We start from the raw sequence: 20,551 nt of genomic DNA on the forward strand, positions 1-20,551 counted from the left end.
AGAGAAAGAGAGACAGAGAGAGAAAGAGAGAGACAGAGACAGAGACAGATAGAATAGAGAGAGAGACAGAGAGAGACAGAGACAGCAAGATAGAGAGAGAGAGACAGAGAGAGAAAGACAGACAAAGAGACAGAGAAAGAGAGAGAGAGGAGACAGAGAGACAGAGATGGAGACAGAGAGAGAGACCGAGACACAGAGAGACCGAGACACAGAGAGAGAGAGAGAGAGAGAGAGAGACAGAGAGAGACAGAGAGAGACAGACAGAAGAGAGAGAGACAGAGAGAGAGAGAAGAGAGAGAGACAGAGAGAGAGAGAGAGAGAGAGAGAGAGACAGAGAGACAGAGAGAAAGAGACAGAGAGACGGAGAAGGAGACAGAGAGAGAGAAAGAGACACAGAGAGCAACAGAGACCGAAAGACAGAGACACAGAGAGAGAGAGACAGAGACCGAGACACAGACCGAGACACAGAGAGAAGAGAGAGAAAGAGAGAGAGAGGAGACAGAGAGACAGAGATGGAGACAGAGAGAGAGACCGAGACACAGAGAGATCGAGACACAGAGAGAGAGAGAGAGAGAGAGAGAGAGAGAGAGAGAGAGAGAGAGACAGAGAGAGACAGACAGAAGAGAGAGAGACAGAGAGAAGAGCGAGAGAGAGAGACAGAGACAGAGAGAAGAGAGAGAGACATAGACAGAGACAGAGAGAGAGACAGATAGAAGAGAGAGAGAGACAGAGAGAGAAAGAGAGAGGAGGGAAGGAGAGACAGAGAGAGACAGATAGAAGAGAGAGCGAGACAGAGAGAATAGAGAGAGAGAGAGAGAGAGAGAGAGAGAGAGAGAGAGAAAGAGAGAGGAGGGAAGGAGAGACAGAGAGACAAAGAGAGAGAGATACAGAGAGAAGAGCGAGAGAGAGAGAAAGAGACAGAGAGACAGAGAGAAGAGAGAGACAGAGACAGAGAGAGAGAAAGAGAGACAGAGAGAGAAAGAGACAGACAGACAGAGAGACAGAGGAGGGACGGCGAGAGAGAGAGTGAGAGAGAGAGAGAAGAGAGAGATACAGAGAGAAGAGCGAGCGAGAGAGAGAAGAGAGAGAGAGACAGAGAGAGAGAGAGAAGAGAGAGAGAGAGAAGAGAGAGAGAGAGAGAAGAGAGAGACAGAAGAGAGAGAGAGAGACATAAAGAGAGAGAAGAGAGAGACAGAGACAGACACAGAGAGAGAGAGAGAGACAGACAGAAGAGAGAGAGACAGACAGAAGAGAGAAAGACAGAGACAGAGAGAGAAAGACAGACAAAGAGACAGAGAAAGCGAGAGAGAGAGACGGAGACAGAGAGACGGAGATGGAGACAGAGACACAGAGAGAAAAAGAGAGACAGAGACCGAAAGACAGAGACACAGAGAGAGAGACAGAGACCGAGACACAGAGAGACCGAGACACAGAGAGAGAGAGACAGAGAGAGACAGAGACAGACAGAAGAGAGAGAGACAGAGACAGAGAGAAGAGCGATAGAAGAGAGAGAGAGAGAGAGAGAGATAAGAGAGAGAGAGAGATAAGAGACAGAGACACAGAGAGAGACAGAGACCGAAAGACAGAGACACAGAGAGAGAGAGACAGAGACCGAGACACAGAGAGACCGAGACACAGAGAGAAGAGAGAGAAAGAGACAGAGAGAGACAGAGAGAGAAAGACAGAGACAGAGAGAGAGACAGACAGAGAGAGAGAGAGACAGAGAGAAAGAGAGAGACAGAGAGAGAAAGAGACAGAGAGAGACAGAGAGAGACAGAGGAGATAGAGACAGAGACACACACAGAGAGACAGAGACACAGAGAGAGAGACCGAGAGCTGGACAGAGAGACATAGACCGAGAGACGGAGACACAGAGAGAGACCGAGAGACAGATAGAGAGACAGCGAGACCGAGACAGAGAGACCGAGACAGAGAGACCAAGAGAGACCGAGAGAGACCGAGAGACAGAAAAAGAGAGACCGAGAGACAGAGACAGACAGAGAGAGAAAGAGACAGAGAGAAAGAGAGACCAAGAGATACAGAGAGAAAGAGACAGAGAAAGAGACACAGAGAAAGAGACACAGAGACAGCGACACAGAGAGAGAGACCAAGAGACAGACCAAGAGACAGACACAAAGAGAGAAAGAGAGAGAGACAGAGCGAGAGACACAGAGAGAAAGAGACAGAGACCGAGAGACAGAGACCAAGACAGAGAGAAAGAGAGAGAGACAGAGAGAGAGAGACAGCGAGAAAGAGAGACAAAGAGACCGAGACAGAGAGAGCGAGAGAGAGAGACAGAGAAGAGAGACAGAGAGAGTGAGCGATTGAGCGAGTGAGAGAGTGAGAGCGTGAGTGAGAGAGAGATTCAGTGCGAGAGTGAGAGTGTGCGTGAGTGATAGTGAGAGAAAGAGTGAGATAAAGTGAGTGAGAGAGTGCGAGTGAGAGAAAGAGTGAGAAATAGTGAGAGAAAGTGAGTGAGAGAGATAGTGAGAGAGACAGATAGAGACAGAGATAGTTTCATGTCACATCTCTCCAATGCTTATACAGAGTGTCCCCATCTGGACACTGGCAGTTGCTACAGTACACTCACCTCCCCACTCACCTCTGAGTCTCCGCCTCTGGCATGTTGTTTCCCTGACACCCTATGGACTTCCTCCATCCCTTTGTAGAACTCCCTCACCCTCAGCCCCATCTCCTCTGTCTCCCTGCGTAGGGTGTCGTAGTCTGGGGCCGGGGCTGAGGGCCTTCCTGGACCCCCTTGGGACTCAGTCTCACCTCCCTCCCCACCACCTTCCACAATGTCCTCCAAGTCATCTTCATCCAGCTCCTCTTCCTTCTCCACCTTCTTTGTTTCTATCAGTGTTTTACTAAAGTGGTCTGGGCCATATAGGAACTTCATAGTCTCCTGAGTCGTCCATTCGTTGAAGGTCCTCCTTAGGCCTTCTAGAAGGTTCAGCCGGACCGAGACAGGTTTAGTCCCAGCTTCGTGGCCCTTGAGGAGCCCCTGGAGCCCCTGTGCTCCCCTTCTGCTCATGCCCACCTGTATAATGTTGATGCCAGGCTGGGTGGGCTGTTCTGGGGTTGGATCCCCCTGTGGGGTGGGGGTTGGAGCTGGTTCTTGATTCTGTCCACTGTGGGCTGTTGGTGCAGGAGATGGAGCTGGGTCTCTATCCTGTATTGTGACTTGGCTCATTAGGTCTGCGGCTTCCTCTATAGACTGGCCCTCTGGCGAGCCTCTCTCTCCCAGGAAAGGTTGCTGATCACTGGGATGGTTTGTAGCTGTTGTGTGCTGTTGGGGTCCATCTGTGCCATTGCTTGTTTTTGTTAGTGCTTTCTGTGATTCTTCTGTGTTTTCCTCCTCCTTTTCTTCCGCCTTATTTGTTTGTATTTGCTTGGGCACCTTTGTGTCCTTCCCTCCCGACCTTCTCTCCCTGTCCTCCCCCTCTCCAGGTTCCCTACCCTCCCCTTCGGCAGTGCACTTGGGCAGATCACCCCAGTGCACCCTGGGTCCTTGTCGCTGGGAGACCACGCTGGAGACAAAGTCCTGTTCGGTGTCGCTGTCGTCGCTGTGACCGGCTGTAGGGGAGCGCCTGGTGCCCTGTGGGGCCTCAGAGTCCAGGGGAAGGGGGTTCTCCACATCTTCCTCTCTGAGACGCCTCTCAACCAGCCTCACCTCCTCTCCAGTGCTACCGCTATATAGACAGATGGAATCAGGGGGAAGACAGTCAGTCAAGCAATCAATCAATCGATATATCAATGGTTCTGTATTTTTAATTTGATGTATACAGTCTGCGAAATATTGCATTTTTACAGCTCCACATCTTATCAATTCATCCAGACTGAATGACACTGTGGAAAAATATATGTACATACCCATCTCCTTTCTTCATTAATTTCACATCTGGGGGGCTGCAAATGAAAAGAGGAGTCAACATTTAGGTCAAATTTGGACCTAAAGAAAAATGTCTGCCTACCTCAGCACTGCTATTATCTGCTGAAGTAAAATGGTACAGGCTTACCTCTCGTGCTGCCTCAACCATAGAGGGCTCTTAGATATCTGCAGCTCAAAGGACTTGGAGGCTTTGTAGCAGAAGTTACTGCAGAAGCTCTGGGTCAGAGAGGGAAAGGGCAGTGTTTCAGTCTTATGTCAGTAACGTTCTTTCATGGTGCTGGGCATAACACAGCAACGTATCGGATTCTGTGTCTGACTGTGCACTTACCTTGCGTTCTGTGATGTCATACACTTGATTGGTTTTGGTGGAAATTTTGAACTGTTGCCTGGAGACCTAGGAAAAACATATCTGAATAAGTTAGTTTTGACCAATCGTGAACTAGAAGGCAAGTAAAAAGGAAAATATATTAAACCTTTAGAAATATATGAAACCTTACCTTGCCCAGTTTATTTGAACAGATAGGATAACCGCACAGCTTCACAATGGATCTCTCCTCAACTGTGTCTTTGTAATTGGCAGAAGTGATCAACCTTGCCTGCAAATCAAGGGCATTTATTTCACCTTTATTTAACCAGGTAAGCCAGTTGAGAACAAGTTCTCATTTACAACTGCGACCTGGCCAAGATAAAGCAAAGCAGTGCGATAAAAACAACAACAACACAGAGTTACATATGGAATAAACAAAACGTACAGTCAATAACGCAATAGAAAATCTATATACAGTGTCTGCAAATGTAGTAAATTATGGAGGTAAGGCAATAAATAGGCCATAGTGCAAAATAATTACAATTCAGTATTAACACTGGAGTGATAGATGCGCAAAAGATGATGTGCAAATACAGATACTGGGGTGCAAATGAGCAAAATAAATAACAACGTAAATAACAATATGGGGATGAGGTAGTTGGGTGGGCTAATTTCAGAATGGCTGTGTACAGGTGCAGTGATCGGTAAGCTGCTCTGACAACTGATGCTTAAAGTTAGTGAGGGAGATGCTAGTCTCCAGCTTCAGAGATTTTTGCAGTTTGTTCCAGTCATTTGCAGCAGAGAACTGGAAGGAATGGCGGCCAAAGGAGGTGTTGGCTTTGGGGATGACCAGTGAGATATACCTGCTGGAGCGCAGACTACGGGTGGGTGTAGCTCAGTTGGTAGAGCATGGCGCTTGCAACGCCAGGGTTGTGGGTTTGATTCCCACGGGGGGCCAGTATAAAAACAACAAAAAACAAACATGTATGCACTCACTAACTGTAAGTCGCTCTGGATAAGAGCGTCTGCTAAATGACTAAAATGTAAATGTAAAATGTGGGTGTTGCTATGGTGACCAATTAGCTAAGATAAGGCGGGGATTTGCCTAGAAGTGATTTATAGATGACCTGGAGCCAGTGGGTTTGGCAATGAATATGTAGTGAGGGCCAGCCAACGAGAGCGTAGAGGTCACAACGGTGGGTAGTATATGGGGCTTTGGTGACAAAACAGATGGCACTGTGATAGACTACATCCAATTTGCTGAGTTGAGTGTTGGAAGCTATTTTGTAAATGACATCGCCGAAGTGAAGGATCGGTAGGATAGTCAGTTTTACGAGGGCATGTTTAGCAGCATGAGTGAAGGAGGCTTTGTTTTACGAAACAGGAAGCCGATTCTAGATTTAACTTTGGATTGGAGATGCTTAATGTGAGTCTGGAAGGAGAGTTTACGGTCTAACCAGACACCTAGGTATTTGTAGTTGTCCACATATTCTAAGTCAGACCCGCCGAGAGAAGTGATTCTAGTCGGGCGGGCGGGTGCAAGCAGCGTTCGATTGAAGAGCATGCATTTAGTTTTACTAGCGTTTAAGAGCAGTTGGAGGCCACAGAAGGAGTGTTGTATGGCATTGAAACTCGTTTGGAGGTTTGTTAACACAGTCTCCAATGAAGGGCCAGATGTATACAAAATGGTGTCGTCTGCGTAGAGGTGGATCCGAGAGTCACCAGCAGCAAGAGCGACATCATTGATATACACAGAGAATAGTCGGCCCGATAATGGAACCCTGTGGCACCCCCATAGAGACTGCCAGAGGTCCAGACAACAGGCCCTCCGATTTGATACATTGAACTCTATCTGAGAAGTAGTTGGTGAACCAGGCGAGGCAGTCATTTGAGAAACCAAGGCTATTTAGTCTGCCAATAAGAATGCGGTCAAAAGCCTTGGCCAGGTTGATGAAGACGGCTGCACAGTACTGTCTTTTATCAATCGCGGTTATTATATTGTTTAGGACCTTGAGCGTGGCTGAGGTGCACCCATGACCAGCTCAGAAACCAGATTGCATAGCGGAGAAGGTACGGTGGGATTCGAAGTGGTCGGTGATCTGTTTGTTAACTTGGCAGGTACCCCCACACCTGAAATAACAATGCTGTGCTCCTCCATCAACTGATATCTATTGACAGTGACTGTAAATCTTTTCATGAGGTCATAGATCCTCTTCTAATACACAAGACTGGAAACGCTCCAACTCTACATGCTTCATTCATTGCAGTCACCACCCTAGCCACGGATAAAAAAAAGAGCAATCTCTCCCTGCAGTATTCACCATAGAGATAGACAGTGTATTTATCTCTATGGTACTCACACAGTCAACCAGGAAGTCCTCTGCTACGCTGTCCTCCAGGAGAGACTCCACCACCTGCAGTGCCCTCTTCTCCAGATCCAGCTTTTCTCTCAGGGTCTCCCTCACTGCCTCTCTCCTGGAGAAGGGAGACATGGTTATACACGTCAGCACCACAGTCAGAGAGACGCATGGGGGTATGATCATATCAGGGACAAACACTGGTCACTAATTTGAGTCCAGCAACATTGGCAATGGATTCAACCAAAAATCTGAAGACAACAGCAACTTCATATGTTTGGGGATCACTGATGTCATATTAGCCTGAAACCCAGCCTTGTTTTGCGCTAACATTCCACTCCTTGTACTCAGTGTCATATGCCAAATGTATGGCATGCCAAGCAGTGGTTGTTACAGTGTCTTCAGAAAGTATTCACACCCCTTGACTTTTTCCACATTTTGTTGTGTTACAGCCTGAATTTAAAATAGATAAAATCGAGATTGTGTGTCACTGGCCTACACACAATACCGCATAATGTCAAAGTGGAATTATGTTTTTAGAAATGTTTCCAAATTAATTACAAATGAAAAGCTGAAATGTCTTGAGTCAATAATTATTCAACCCCTTTGTTATGGCAAGCCTAAATAAGTTCAGGAGTAAAAATGTGCATAATAAGTTGCATGGACTAACTGTGTGTAATAATAGTGTTTAACATGATTTTTGAATGACTATCTCATCTCTGTACCCCACACATACAATTACAGTGAGGGAAAAAAGTATTTGATCCCCTGCTGATTTTTACGTTTGCCCACTGACAAAGAAATGATCAGTCTATAACTTTAATGGTAGGTTTATTTGAACAGTGAGAGACAGAATAACAAAAAAATCCAGAAAAACGCATGTCAAAAATGTTATACATTGATTTGCATTTTAATGAGGGAAATAAGTACTTGACCCCCTCTCAATCAGAAAGATTTCTGGCTACCAGGTGTCTTTTATACAGGTAACGAGCTGAGATTAGGAGCACACTCTTAAAGGGAGTGCTCCTAATCTCAGCTTGTTACCTGTATAAAAGACACCTGTCCATAGAAGCAATCAATCAATCAGATTCCAAACTCTCCACCATGGCCAAGACCAAAGAGCTCTCCAAGGATGTCAGGGACAAAATTGTAGACCTACACAAGGCTGGAATGGGCTACAAGACCATCGCCAAGCAGCTTGGTGAGAAGGTTACAACAGTTGGCGTGATTATTCACAAATGGAAGAAACACAAAATACCTGTCAATCTCCCTCAGCCTGGGGCTCCATGCAAGATCTGACCTCGTGGAGTTGCAATGATCATGAGAACGGCGAGGAATCAGCCCAGAACTACACGGGAGGATCTTGTCAATGATCTCAAGGCAGCTGGGACCATAGTCACCAAGAAAACAATTGGTAACACACTATGCCGTGAAGGACTGAAATCCTGCAGCGCCCGTAAGGTCCCCCTGCTCAAGAAAGCACATATACAGGGCCGTCTGAAGTTTGCCAATGAACATCTGAATGATTCAGAGGAGAACTGGGTGAAAGTGTTGTGGTCAGATGAGACCAAAATTGAGCTCTTTGGCATCAACTCAACTCACCGTGTTTGGAGGAGGAGGAATGCTGCCTATGACCCCAAGAACACCATCCCCACCGTCAAACATGGAGGTGGAAACATTATGCTTTGGGGGTGTTTTTCTGCTAAGGGGACAGGACAACTTCACTGCATCAAAAGGGACAATGGACGGGGCCATGTACCATCAAATCTTGGGTGAGAACCTCCTTCCCTCAGCCAGGGCATTGAAAATGGGTCGTAAATGGGTATTCCAGCATGACAGTGACCCAAAACACACGGCCAAGGCAACAAAGGAGTGGCTCAAGAAGAAGCACATTAAGGTCCTGGAGTGGCCTAGCCAGTCTCCAGACCTTAATCCCATAGAAAATCTGTGGAAGGAGCTAAAGGTTGGAGTTGCCAAACGTCAGCCTCGAAACCTTAATGACTTGGAGAAGATCTGCAAAGAGGAGTGGGACAAAATCCCTCCTGAGATGTGTGCAAACATGGTGGCCAACTATAAGAAACGTCTGACCTCTAAGTACTAAGTCATGTTTTGCAGAGGGGTCAAATACTTATTTCCCTCATTAAAATGCAAATCAATTTATAACATTTTTGACATGGGTTTTTCTGGATTTTTTTTTAGTTATTCTGTCTCTCACTGTTCAAATAAACCTACCATTAAAATTATAGACTGATCATGTCTTTGTCAGTGGGCAAATGTACAAAATCAGCAGGGATTCAAATACTTTTTTCCCCTCACTGTATCTGTAAGGTCCCTCAGTCGAGCAGTTAATTTCAAACACAGATTCAACCACAAAGACCAGGGAGGTTTTCCAAAGCCTCGCAAAGAAAGGCACCTATTGGTTGACAGGTAAAAATAAAAAAGCAGACAAAGAATATCCCTTTGAGCATGGTGAAGTTATTAGACTTTGGATGGTGTACCAATACACCCAGTCACTACAAAGATACAGTCGTCCTTCCTAACTCAGTTGCCGGAGAGGAAGGAACCCACTCAGGTATTTCACCATGAGGCCAATGGTGACTTTTAAACAGTTAGAGTTGAATGGCTGTGATAGGATAAAACCTGAAAATGGATCAACAACATTGTAGTTACTCCACAATACTAACCTAAGGAAGAAGGAAGCCTGTACAGAATAAAAAATATTCTAAAACATTTGCTATTTTATTAGGATCCCCATTAGCTGTTGCAAAAGCAGCAGCTACTCTTCCTGCGGTCCACACAAAACATGACATAAAACAGAACATTAATAGACAAGAACAGCTCGAGGACAGAACTACGTCAACATTTATTTATTTAAAGGCACACATATCAATACATACACACAAACTATCTACAGTTTGGGAGGCAAGAGGCACAGTTATAGTGGTGAGTTGTACAGTTGAAGTCAGAAGTTTACATACACCTTAGCCAAAAACATTTAAACTCAGTTTTTCACAATTCCTGACATTTAATCCTAGTAAAAATGCCCTTTCTTAGGTCAGTTAGGATCACCACTTTATTTTAAGAATGTGAAATGTCAGAATAATAGTAGAGAGAATGATTTGTTTCAGCTTTTATTTCGTTCATCGCATTCCACGTGGGTCAGAAGTTTACATACACTCAATTAGTATTTGGTAGCATTGCCTTTAAATTGTTTAACTTGGGTCAAACGTTTCGGGTAGCCTTCCACAAGCTTCCCACAATAAATTGGCGGAATTTTGGCCCATTCCTCCTGACAAAGCTGGTGTAACTGAGTCAGGTTTGTAGGTCTCCTTGCTCGCACACGATTTTTCAGTTCTGCCCATACATTTTCTATAGGATTGAGGTCAGGGCTTTGTGATGGCCACTCCAATACCTTGACTTTGTTGTCCTTAAGCCATTTTGCCACAACTTTGGAAGTATGCTTGGGGTCATTGTCCATTTGGAAGACCCATTTGCGACCAAGCTTTATCTTCTTGACTGATGTCTTGAGATGTTGCGTCAATATATCCACATCATTTTCCTTCCTCATGATGCCATCTATTTTGTGAAGTGCACCAGTCCCTCCTGCAGCAAAGCACCCCCACAGAATGATGCTGCCACCCCCGTGCTTCACGGTTGTGATGGTGTTCTTCGGCTTGCAAGCGACCCCCTTTTTCCTCCAAACATAACGATTGTAATTATGGCCAAACAGTTCTATTTTTGTTTCATCAGACCAGAGGACATTTCTTCACAAAGTACGATCTTTGTCCCCATGTGCAGTTGCAAACTGTAGTCTGGCTTTTTTTATGGCGGTTTTGGAGCAGTGACTTCTTCCTTGCTGAGCGGCCTTTCAGGTTATGTCGATATAACACTTGTTTTACTGTGGATATAGATACTTTTGTACCTGTTTCCTCCAGCATCTTCACAAGGTCCTTTGCTGTTGTTCTGGGATTGATTTGCACTTTTCACACCAAAGTACGTTAATCTCTGGGAGACATTTACATTTTAGTCATTTAGCAGACGCTCTTATCCAGAGCGACTTACAGTTAGTGAATGCATACATGTTTTTATTTTTTATTTATTCATACTGGCCCCCCGTGGGAAACGAACCCACATCCCTGTCGGCCAAACCCTCCCCTACCTTGGACGACGCTGGACCAATTGTGCGCCGCCCATGGGACTCCCGGTCGCGGCCAGCTGCGACAGAGCCTGGACTCAAACCAGGATCTCTAGTGGCACAGCTAGCACTGCGATGCAGTGCCTTAGACCACTGCGCCACTCGGGAGTAAGGGAGTAAGACAGAACGCGTCTCCTTCTTGAGCAGTATGATGGCTGTGTGGTCCCATGGTGTTTATACTTGCATACTATTGTTTGTACAGATGAACGTGGTACCTTCAGGCGTTTGGAAATTGCTCCCAAGGATGAACCAGACTTGTGGAGGTCTACAAAATGTTTTCGGAGGTCTTGGCTGATTTCTTTTGATTTTCCCATTATGTCAAGCAAAGAGGCACTGAGTTTGAAGGTAGGCCTTGAAATACATCCACAGGTACACCTCCAATTGACTCAAATGATGTAAATTAGCCTATCAGAAGCTTCTAAAGCCATGACATATTTTTCTGGAATTATCCAAGCTGTTTAAAGGCAAAGTCAACTTAGTGTATGTAAACTTCTGACCCACTAGAATTGTGATACAGTGAATTCTAAGTGAAATAATCTGTCTGTAAACAATTGATGGAAAAATTACTTGTGTCATGCACAAAGTAGTATATATATATATATATATATATATATATATATATACACACTATCGTTCAAAAGTTTATCAGGTACAACCGCACCCTGATATTATGGCATAACAACCATTCCTGGACCAGACTCCAAAAACAAGCCACCTATGGACAGTACCAAAAGAGACGCTCTATTGATTATGTTTCCGCATGGCAAAGTCTGCACCGGTCTGACTGTTGAATACCCCATAAAAACATGTTTTGACTGTCAATATGCAGTATTGTGTGTAGATGCTTGAGAAAAATATATAAATTTTGAATTCAGGCTTTAACACAACAAAATGTGGAATAAGTCAAGGGGTATGAATACTTTCTAAAGGCACTGTAGCATAAGACTGGTACCAAGGCTAACGTTAAATACCTTCTTGCTTCCTCTGCAACGGTCTGTGCTTTGACACTCTTCCCATCTGTCAAATAAGTGAAATTAGGTGTCAGTGCTCATGATAGAAAATTATAAAGGAAGTTAGTTGTATACTGTAATTAACTATAAATGTAGCCAGCTATGCTATATGGTTGCATATGAAACGTGTTAGCTTGCTAGTTAGCTAGCTAGAGCTACGTAAACACAACGGTAATTGCAAGAAAGATAGCTCCGTATCCATCCCTTTTTGAGGACCCAACAATATCCAAACACAATGTTAATACCGGTCTGATGATGTCTTATAACAACAAACCCTTTTTGCCTGGTTTTGAAGAGCGAGCGACTCTTTTTCGTGGCTGATTCTCCATGCTGGTCATATGTTTTGTGCTAATTTTGATTTGTGACGTATTAAATCTACGGCAAGCATCAGGGTCAATGAAGCAAAAACACTGCCGAAACGCATGCGACCAACTCAATCTTCGTAAATTGACATGTAAGTAACAATTCCCCTAATTAATTAAATCAATTAATAGTTGAACTATGCCATTATATTCTTTACCGTGGAAATAAACCTGTAGATCCTATGTAGCTTTATGAAACGACTACAATAATTGAGTGACTTGACCATTTCTTCCTTGTTAATTTCCTAATCCTGTGCTTTTTAGGCCAGGCTAACGTTAGCTAGTTACGCCACTAGTATAAACAAACAAACAAAGTACATTTGAGGTCAATTCACTAATATACTAAGATACAATCCGGACATTACATCCATTATATGTGCCACCAAGCCACTCACGCACTCTCTCTCACACACACACACACACACACACACACACACAGCACATCAGCTGATGACTTTGCCTCGATTCACTGTTTTGTGTGCCATAGTTTTATACATGATACAAAAACGGTGTTACCTGCATTCAAAACATGTTGTTCAATAACACGTATTATACCAGTCCCTTCACAGGACTGTTTAGTGAAGGGATACCCTCAGTAGGAGTACGGCCGAGACAGGATGGCTCTAGAACAATTTAGGGATGTTGTCCATAGATGTGTAAGTCTTGAGTACGGCCGAGACAGGATGGCTCTAGAACAATTTAGGGATGTTGTCCATAGATGTGTAAGTCTTGACTCATGGGTCCCCCATTAGGCAACTGAGTTCCACTCGAGTGATGTGTAAAATGGCTTATCTCGCGCACCAAACTTCCTCCCCAAGCACGGATGCTCGGTATAGTCTATGTTCTGTGCGCAATAGCTTGGGGACGAGGTTAGTAAAGGACAGACCAACCCAACCTGTCTTTCCATCCCTCTTTTCCTATTTTTTTCTCTCTCTCTTTCCCATTTCCCCCCCCCCCCCACCTTTATTTAACCAGGTAAGCCAGTTGAGAACAAGTTCTCATTTACAACTGCGACCTGGCCAAGATAAAGCAAAGCAGTGCGATAAAAACAACAACACAGAGTTACATATGGGGTAAACAAAACATAAAGTCAAAAATACAACAGAAAATATATATATACAGTGTGTGCGAATGTAGTAAATTATGGAGGTAAGGCAATAAATAGGCCATAGTGCCAAATAGTTACAATTTCGTATTAACACTGGAATGATAGATGTGCAAAAGATGATGTGCAAATAGAGATACTGGGGTGTAAATTATCAAAATAAATAACAATATGGGGATGAGGTAGTTGGATGGGCTAATTTCAGAATGGCTGTGTGCAGGTGCAGTGATCGGTAAACTGCTCTGACAACTGATGCTTAAAGTTAGTGAGAGAGATAAGAGTCTCCAGCTTCAGAGATTTTTGCAGTTCGTTCCAGTCATTGGCAGCAGAGAACTGGAAGGAATGGGGGCCAAAAGGAGGTGTTGGCTTTGGGGATGACCAGTGAGATATACCTGCTGGAGCGCATACTACGGGTGGGTGTTGCCATGGTGACCAGTGAGCTAAGATAAAGACGGGGATTTGCCTAGCAGTGATTTATAGATGGCCTGGAGCCAGTGGGTTTGGCAACGAATATGTAGTGAGGGCCAGCCAACAAGAGCGTACAGGTCACAATGGTGGGTAGTATATGGGGCTTTGGTGACAAAACGGATGGCACTGTGATAGACTACATCCAATTTGCTGAGTAGAGTGTTGGAGGCTATTTTGTAAATGACATCGCTGAAGTCAAGGATCGGTAGGATAGTCAGTTTTATGAGGGCATGTTTGGCAGCATGAGTGAAGGAGTCTTTGTTGCGAAATACAGTGGGGAGAACAAGTATTTGATACACTGCCGACAGGAGGGCTTCTTAAAGAAAAACTAACAGGTCTGTGAGAGCCGGAATTCTTACTGGTTGGTAGGTGATCAAATACTTACGTCATGCAATAAAATGCAAATTAATTACTTAAAAATCATACAATGTGATTTTCTGGATTTTTGTTTTAGATTCCGTCTCTCACAGTTGAAGTGTACCTATGATAAAAAAATTACAGACCTCTACATGCTTTGTAAGTAGGAAAACCTGCAAAATCAGCAGTGTATCAAATACTTGTTCTCCCCACTGTAGGAAGCCGATTCTAGACCTAACTTCTGATTGGAGATGCTTAATGTGAGTCTGGAAGAAGAGTTTACAGTCTAACCAGACACTTAGGTGTTTGTAGTTGTCCACATACTCTAGGTCAGACCCGCCGTCGGTTGAAGAGCATGCATTTCGTTTTACTAGTGTTTAAGAGTAGTTGGAGGCTACGGAAGGAGTGTTGTATGGCGTTGAAGCTCGTTTGGAGGTTTGTTAACACAGTGTCCAATGAAGGGCCAGATGTATACAAAATGGTGTCGTCCGCATAGAGGTGGATCCGAGCGTCACCAGCAGCAAGAGCGACATCATTGATATACACAGAGAATAGAGTCGGCCCGAGAATTGAACCCTGTGGCACCCCCATAGAGACTGCCAGAGGTCCAGACAACAGGCCCTCCGATTTGACACATTGAACTCTATCTGAGAAGTAGTTGGTGAAATAGGCGAGGCAGTCATTTGAGAAACCAAGGCTATTTAGTCTGCCAATAAGAATGCGGTGGTTGACAGAGTCGAAAGCCTTGGCCAGATCGATGAAGACGGCTGCACAGTACTGTCTTTTATCGATCGCAGTTATGATATCGTTTAGGACCTTGAGCGTGGCTGAGGTGCACCCATGAACAGCTCGGAAACCGGACTGCATAGCGGAGAAGGTACGGTGGGATGAAATGGTCGTGATCTGTTTGTTAACTTGGCTTTCAAAAACTTTCGAAAGGCAGGGCAGGATGGATATAGGTCTGTAACAGTTTGGATCTAGAGTGTCACCCCCTTTGAAGAGGGGGATGACCGCGGCAGCTTTCCAATCTCTGGGGATCTCAGACGTTACGAAAGAGAGGTTGAACAGGCTAGTAATAGGGGTTGCGACAATTTCGGCGGCTAATATTAGAAAGAAAGGGTCCAGATTGTCTAGCCCAGCTGATTTGTAGGGGTCCAGATTTTTCAGCTCTTTCAGAACATCAGCTGTCTGAATTTGTGTAAAGGAGAAGCGGGGGGGCATGGGCAAGTTGCAGCGGAGGGTGCAGAGCTGGTGGCTGGGGTAGTGGTAGCCAGGTGGAAAGCATGGCCAGCCGTAGCAAAATGCTTATTGAAATTCTCGATTATTGTAGATTTATCGGTGGTGACAGTGTTTCCTAGCCTCAGTGCAGTGGGCAGTTGGGAGGAGGTGCTCTTATTCTCCATGGACTTTACAGTGTCCCAAAACGTTTTGGAGTTAGTGCTACAGGATGCAAATTTCTGTTTGAAAAAGCTAGCCTTTGGTTTCCTAACTGATTGTGTATATTGGTTCCTGACTTCCCTGAAAAGTTGCATATCGCGGTGGCTGTTCGATGCTAATGCAGTACGCCACAGGATGTTTTTGTGCTGGTCAAGGGCAGTCAAGTCTGAGGAGAACAAGGGGCTATATCTGTTCTTAGTTCTGAATTTTTTGAATGGGGCATGCTTATTATTATTATTATTATTATTATTATTATTTAAGATTGAGAGGAAATCACTTTTAAAGAACAACCAGGCATCCTCTACTGACGGAATGAGGTCAATATCCATCCAGGATACCCAGGCCAGGTCAATTAGAAAGGCCTGCTTGCTAAAGTGTTTTAGGGAGCGTTTGATAGTGATGAGGGGTGGTCGTTTGACCGCGGACCCATTACGGACGCAGGCAATAAGGCAGTGATCGCTGAGATCATGGTTGAAGACAGCGGAGGTGTATTTAGAGGGTCAATTTGTCAGGATGATATCTATAAGGGTGCCCATGTTTACAGATGTTGGGTTGTACCTGGTAGGTTCGTTGATAATTTGTGTGAGATTGAGGGTATCTAGTTTAGATTGTAGGTTGGCCGAGATGTTAAGCATATCCCAGTTTAGGTCACCAAGCAGTACGAACTCTGAGGATAGATGGGGGGCAATCAGTTCACATATGGTGTCCAGGGCACAGCCCGGGGCTGAGGGGGGTCTGTAGCAAGCGGCAACAGTGAGAGACTTATTTCTGGAAAGGTGGATTTTTAGAAGTAGAAGCTCAAACTGTTTGGGCACAGACCTGGACCTATTCATCTGTCATAACAAGCCATCCAGGATGACAACTGTACGACTGAGGATTACGACGTTTTCCAGATGGCTGGACATACCTGTATAGAGGAGGGAGATAGTGTTCAGGTTCTGAGTATCGTCATAGATGAGAAAAATAAGGTGCGCTGAAGATTGAACCAGACATCCATACCATGTGTACACAAGATCAATCAGCTGTATTCATTTGGATGTAGTGTGCTGCTTCTCTAGTTTGTGGAACAGCTGAAAGGTTCTCTCTCTTAAACTAGCCTATACAGTATATGCACTTAATAGTGATAGTTTGGGCCCTGAGGTTTTCCTGACCACATGATTTGATCAGGGAAAAGTCTGGGCCATAATTATGGTGTTAGTTTTTACAGAGTATAGTCAAGTAATATTACTTCTCCCTCTCTTTCTCTAGAACATAGTGAGATGTATGGGCTGGAACCTGCTGGGTCCTCTGTTTCAGATTCTGTTGAAGAAAGAGGACAAGAATCTTAATCACTGTCTCGCCATCCTCACACATCTACTGGAGGTCTGTTTTCATGTTATAACCATTATCAGTTATTACTCAAAACACAAGTTTAATATTGTTTTTTGGGGTATAAAATGTAAATGTTTGTTAGCCTGGCCCCAGATCGACTGTATTTGTGATGTATTGCCACCATAGGAGTTGGCAAGATAATAATGGGACCAGGCTTAAGATCGAATGACTGCTTTATTATTGTCTGTGATTGGTCAGGTTTGCAGTCCCAATGAGCTGCTGGTTGGCTTGCTGGAGCAGGTGGAGGAGGCCCACCCTGACTCCATCGCAGAGACAATCATCCTCCTGCTGCAGCCACTACAGAAAGGTGAGGAACAGGATGGATTGTCTGAATGGAACACCCTCAATGTTTCATATTCTTGATGACTAAGGATTTTCTGTACCCTCACTTTCCCATACCTTATTTCCTACCCTCTCCTACCACTATTTCAATCAACACATTTCCTACATCTTTCCTACTAGACTTAAAACACCCTCCTCACTTCCTTCACTCTCTCACCCACCGTCCTACCCTTCACCCCTATTCACACTTCCCTGTCTACTCCATCAATCTCTCCCACTCTTTCCCCACCCTGACCCTCTCTCTTACTGTCCCCACCTCTCCAACCTCCCCCTCAGTGTTGTTGCGGCTGGGAAGCCAGAAGGCCTCCTCGGTGGGCATGGCTCTCTCCACCCTGCTGGGCCAGGTGGCCAGGCTGCCCGTGCCCCAGACCAAGGAGCAGGAGGAGGACGACGTGTTCAGCCTGTGCCGCTGCTGCTCGGCCCTCCTGGTCTTCGTCAGACACTTTGTGGAGGAGGCCAAGCAGAGCCAGCAGGCCGATATTAGCAACGGGACGCACACAGCCAAAGAGGATGAGCTGAGGACAGAGCTGCTCAAGTAGGTGGCCATGTTTTTTCGGGGAGCTATTGGGTTAAGTGATTGGGGAAAGCTTTGTTAATATTATGTTTTAAACATAGGGACAGATACAATAGACCATCCTACCTTAGCAGATTAGCATTAAAGTACAGTATAGTTCGGTCTGTGCTTCTATGTGGAGTGTACAGTATATTATGTGCCTATAGTTGCATGAATAGAGTCTCTGGCTATAGTGTGTTTGTATGTTGTGTCTCCCTAACAGTATGAAGAGTCTTTGTGAGCCTCTTCTGGAGGTGCAGCTGAAGGATCTGAAACCATAGCAGAATCTCCCCTCAGGAACTTTGCCACAGAGATTCTGTTAAGAAGCCTGCTCAGATTGTGACCATTGCTCCTCTCATAGCCTGGTTCCAGATCTGTTTGTGCCGTATATGATATATGGTATATGGTATATCCAAATCCTATGGACATTGACAAGGACCGTAGGGGCCTGTTAATTGTGGCTATACAGCACAAACAGATCTGGAAACAGGCTAGCTCTTTCATACTATTCTTGACGATTATATTCGACTGAATATATTCGACTTTCACACAAGTTCTCATACAAGTAGAGGTAACTTCATCCTGTATAGGCGTAGGCATAACTAATATAGGGCTAACCCTACTCCTCCTGTAATTGGTGTGTGTGTGTGTGTTCTGCAGGGCATCCTGTCGGGCATCGGGGAGTCCCTCCCTGACCTGCTGTGCCACGGCCTGCTGTGGAGGAGAGAGGTGCATGGGTTCCTGGAGGAAGAAGTGCGCTACTCCAAAGAGTCTCTGGCCAGTCTGGCCTACCTGTTGTTCGTCCAGCACATTGCCATGGATACCTTCCCCACCATCTTCAGGTAGAGAATAAACAGTGTGTTTTCCATTTACACTGCTCTGAAAGTACTGTTGGACCTGCCTCAGAAGTTTCTTATTCAAACTTGTATTGTATGCTTCTGTAGTATGGGGGTTGGTTGGCTCATACTCTAATTGCTAAAATAGTGTTGATTAACCTAACACTCTTTTTGTTTTTCAGCTCAGTGTTTGTTCTTCAGTGTAATATGGAATACATCAACCTCTTCTTGAGCAGGTACTCTACATATTCATTTACTTATCCCTTTTCCGCTCTAGTTGGTAACATTTCACTTTCTTATCCAATTTATCTAAATTACATAAACTATTGCATTTTATAGAGTTTCATGAAGTCTTGGAAATTCCAACAATATATTTGGTGCTCTTTTTCCCCAGAAGGGAAGAATCCAGGCTGCAGAAGGGACTGGTAAGGATCTTCTGTTTTAAGATTTGGAAGCAATTATTTACAAGTAGCACTTTCACATTGAGCTTCTATGACTCTTAATTGCTTGTTTCTCCTATCTTAAGGATCTGTATGAGAAGAGCCTGGTGAGGGTTGAGGACAACAGTCACCCAGTCCAGCTACTGGAGTTCAAATCCTTCTTTAGTGTCCCTCAGGTAAAACAAAGCTTCCTACATTGATGCAATGGCATAAACATTTGTGTTCAATCATTCAGACTAAATAATATCAGTAGAGATTAATTGCTCCATGTGAATTACGATTCGTTTTTTTCCTTCCTTTACATTTTAGAACTTGGTGAAAGTCACGACGTTGTGTCCAATTCAGCATTTGGTAAGTACTCAGTGTACAAATGACTACTTTGTCCTCTGGAGGTTGTGTTTCTAACATTTGGAGGTTGTGTTTCTAACATGTTTATTACTGTTATTGGCAGTCTGAAATGTTATTTTATGTTCACAGAGAACTAAAGGACTAAAAGTGCTGCAGTTGAACATTGATACATTTGACACGGAAGCTAAATACAAATTCTTCCTGTAAGTTCACCCCTGTAGAACAATATGTCCGCTCTCTTGTTCCGACACCTTCCTGTAAGATGCTCATTGTGTTGTTCTGATAACTTCTCATATTATTTCAGGTTCATTCTGAAGACAAGTCACAACGCAGGAGTAGAGAGCTACATCATTAAGAACATCAAAAACCAGATTGACCTCGCCTTAAAGGTACGGCACACATTAAAATGGTTTCATAACATTAAAGGTAGTCAGGAGTCAGCAATTCAGGAAGTAAACAGCAATATCGGGTAAATTCCGCAACATTTAAGAGCGTTGAAGCGTGAGGCTAAACCTCTCCGCTGTTTCGGTCCCGTAACTATCACGTTGTAGCAGCGTGAAGTGCACCCATGCAAATGCACAGATACTGTGGGAGTTAAGTCTTGCATTGCGCTCATCTGAATATCTGCAGTGCTGCTCGTTGCAACGCTGAGTCTCAGTTTAAAATGGTGCTACAGTGGGGAAAAAAAGTATTTAGTCAGCCACCAATTGTGCAAGTTCTCCCACTTAAAAAGATGAGAGAGGCCTGTAATTTTCATCATAGGTACACGTCAACTATGACAGACAAATTGAGAGAAAAAAATCCAGAAAATCACATTGTAGGATTTCTTATGAATTTATTTGCAAATTTATGGTGGAAAATAAGTATTTGGTCACCTACAAACAAGCAAGATTTCTGGCTCTCACAGACCTGTAACTTCTTCTTTAAGAGGCTCCTCTGTCCTCCACTCGTTACCTGTATTAATGGCACCTGTTTGGACTTGTTATCAGTATAAAAGACACCTGTCCACAACCTCAAACAGTCACACTCCAAACTCCACTATGGCCAAGACCAAAGAGCTGTCAAAGGACACCAGAAAGAAAATTGTAGACCTGCACCAGGCTGGGAAGACTGAATCTGCAATAGGTAAGCAGCTTGGTTTGAAGAAATCAACTGTGGGAGCAATTATTAG

At 44.4% G+C, this 20,551-nt stretch overlaps 1 protein-coding gene and 1 pseudogene across 2 annotated transcripts; one reads left to right on the plus strand and one right to left on the minus strand.

The window, feature by feature from the left end:
* Window positions 1–2,575: 2,575 nt before the first annotated feature.
* On the minus strand, window positions 2,576–12,134 carry LOC311150496 (putative RNA polymerase II subunit B1 CTD phosphatase rpap2; the record flags this gene model as incomplete). The annotated part of the gene is made up of 8 exons (XM_084187991.1): window positions 12,036–12,134; window positions 11,723–11,768; window positions 6,560–6,674; window positions 4,390–4,488; window positions 4,221–4,286; window positions 4,020–4,108; window positions 3,874–3,909; window positions 2,576–3,692 (listed from the first exon to the last, which is right to left on the minus strand). The coding sequence occupies exons 1-8, from the start codon at window positions 12,097–12,099 to the stop codon at window positions 2,576–2,578; spliced, it is 1,632 nt and encodes a 543-aa protein (XP_084044117.1). The 5' UTR covers window positions 12,100–12,134.
* Window positions 12,135–12,806: 672 nt separating this feature from the next.
* Window positions 12,807–20,031, plus strand: LOC311150497 (glomulin-like; annotated as a pseudogene). The gene is made up of 14 exons: window positions 12,807–12,849; window positions 16,337–16,458; window positions 16,739–16,852; window positions 17,060–17,168; window positions 17,480–17,738; window positions 17,980–18,075; window positions 18,417–18,598; window positions 18,775–18,828; window positions 18,987–19,017; window positions 19,119–19,208; window positions 19,342–19,383; window positions 19,510–19,583; window positions 19,685–19,769; window positions 20,011–20,031. The product of its transcript is annotated as a glomulin-like (transcript).
* Window positions 20,032–20,551: the final 520 nt, after the last annotated feature.

The sequence above is a fragment of the Coregonus lavaretus genome (assembly GCF_964263955.1).
Source record: "Coregonus lavaretus genome assembly, chromosome: 23".
Classification (NCBI taxonomy): Eukaryota; Metazoa; Chordata; class Actinopteri; order Salmoniformes; family Salmonidae; genus Coregonus; species Coregonus lavaretus.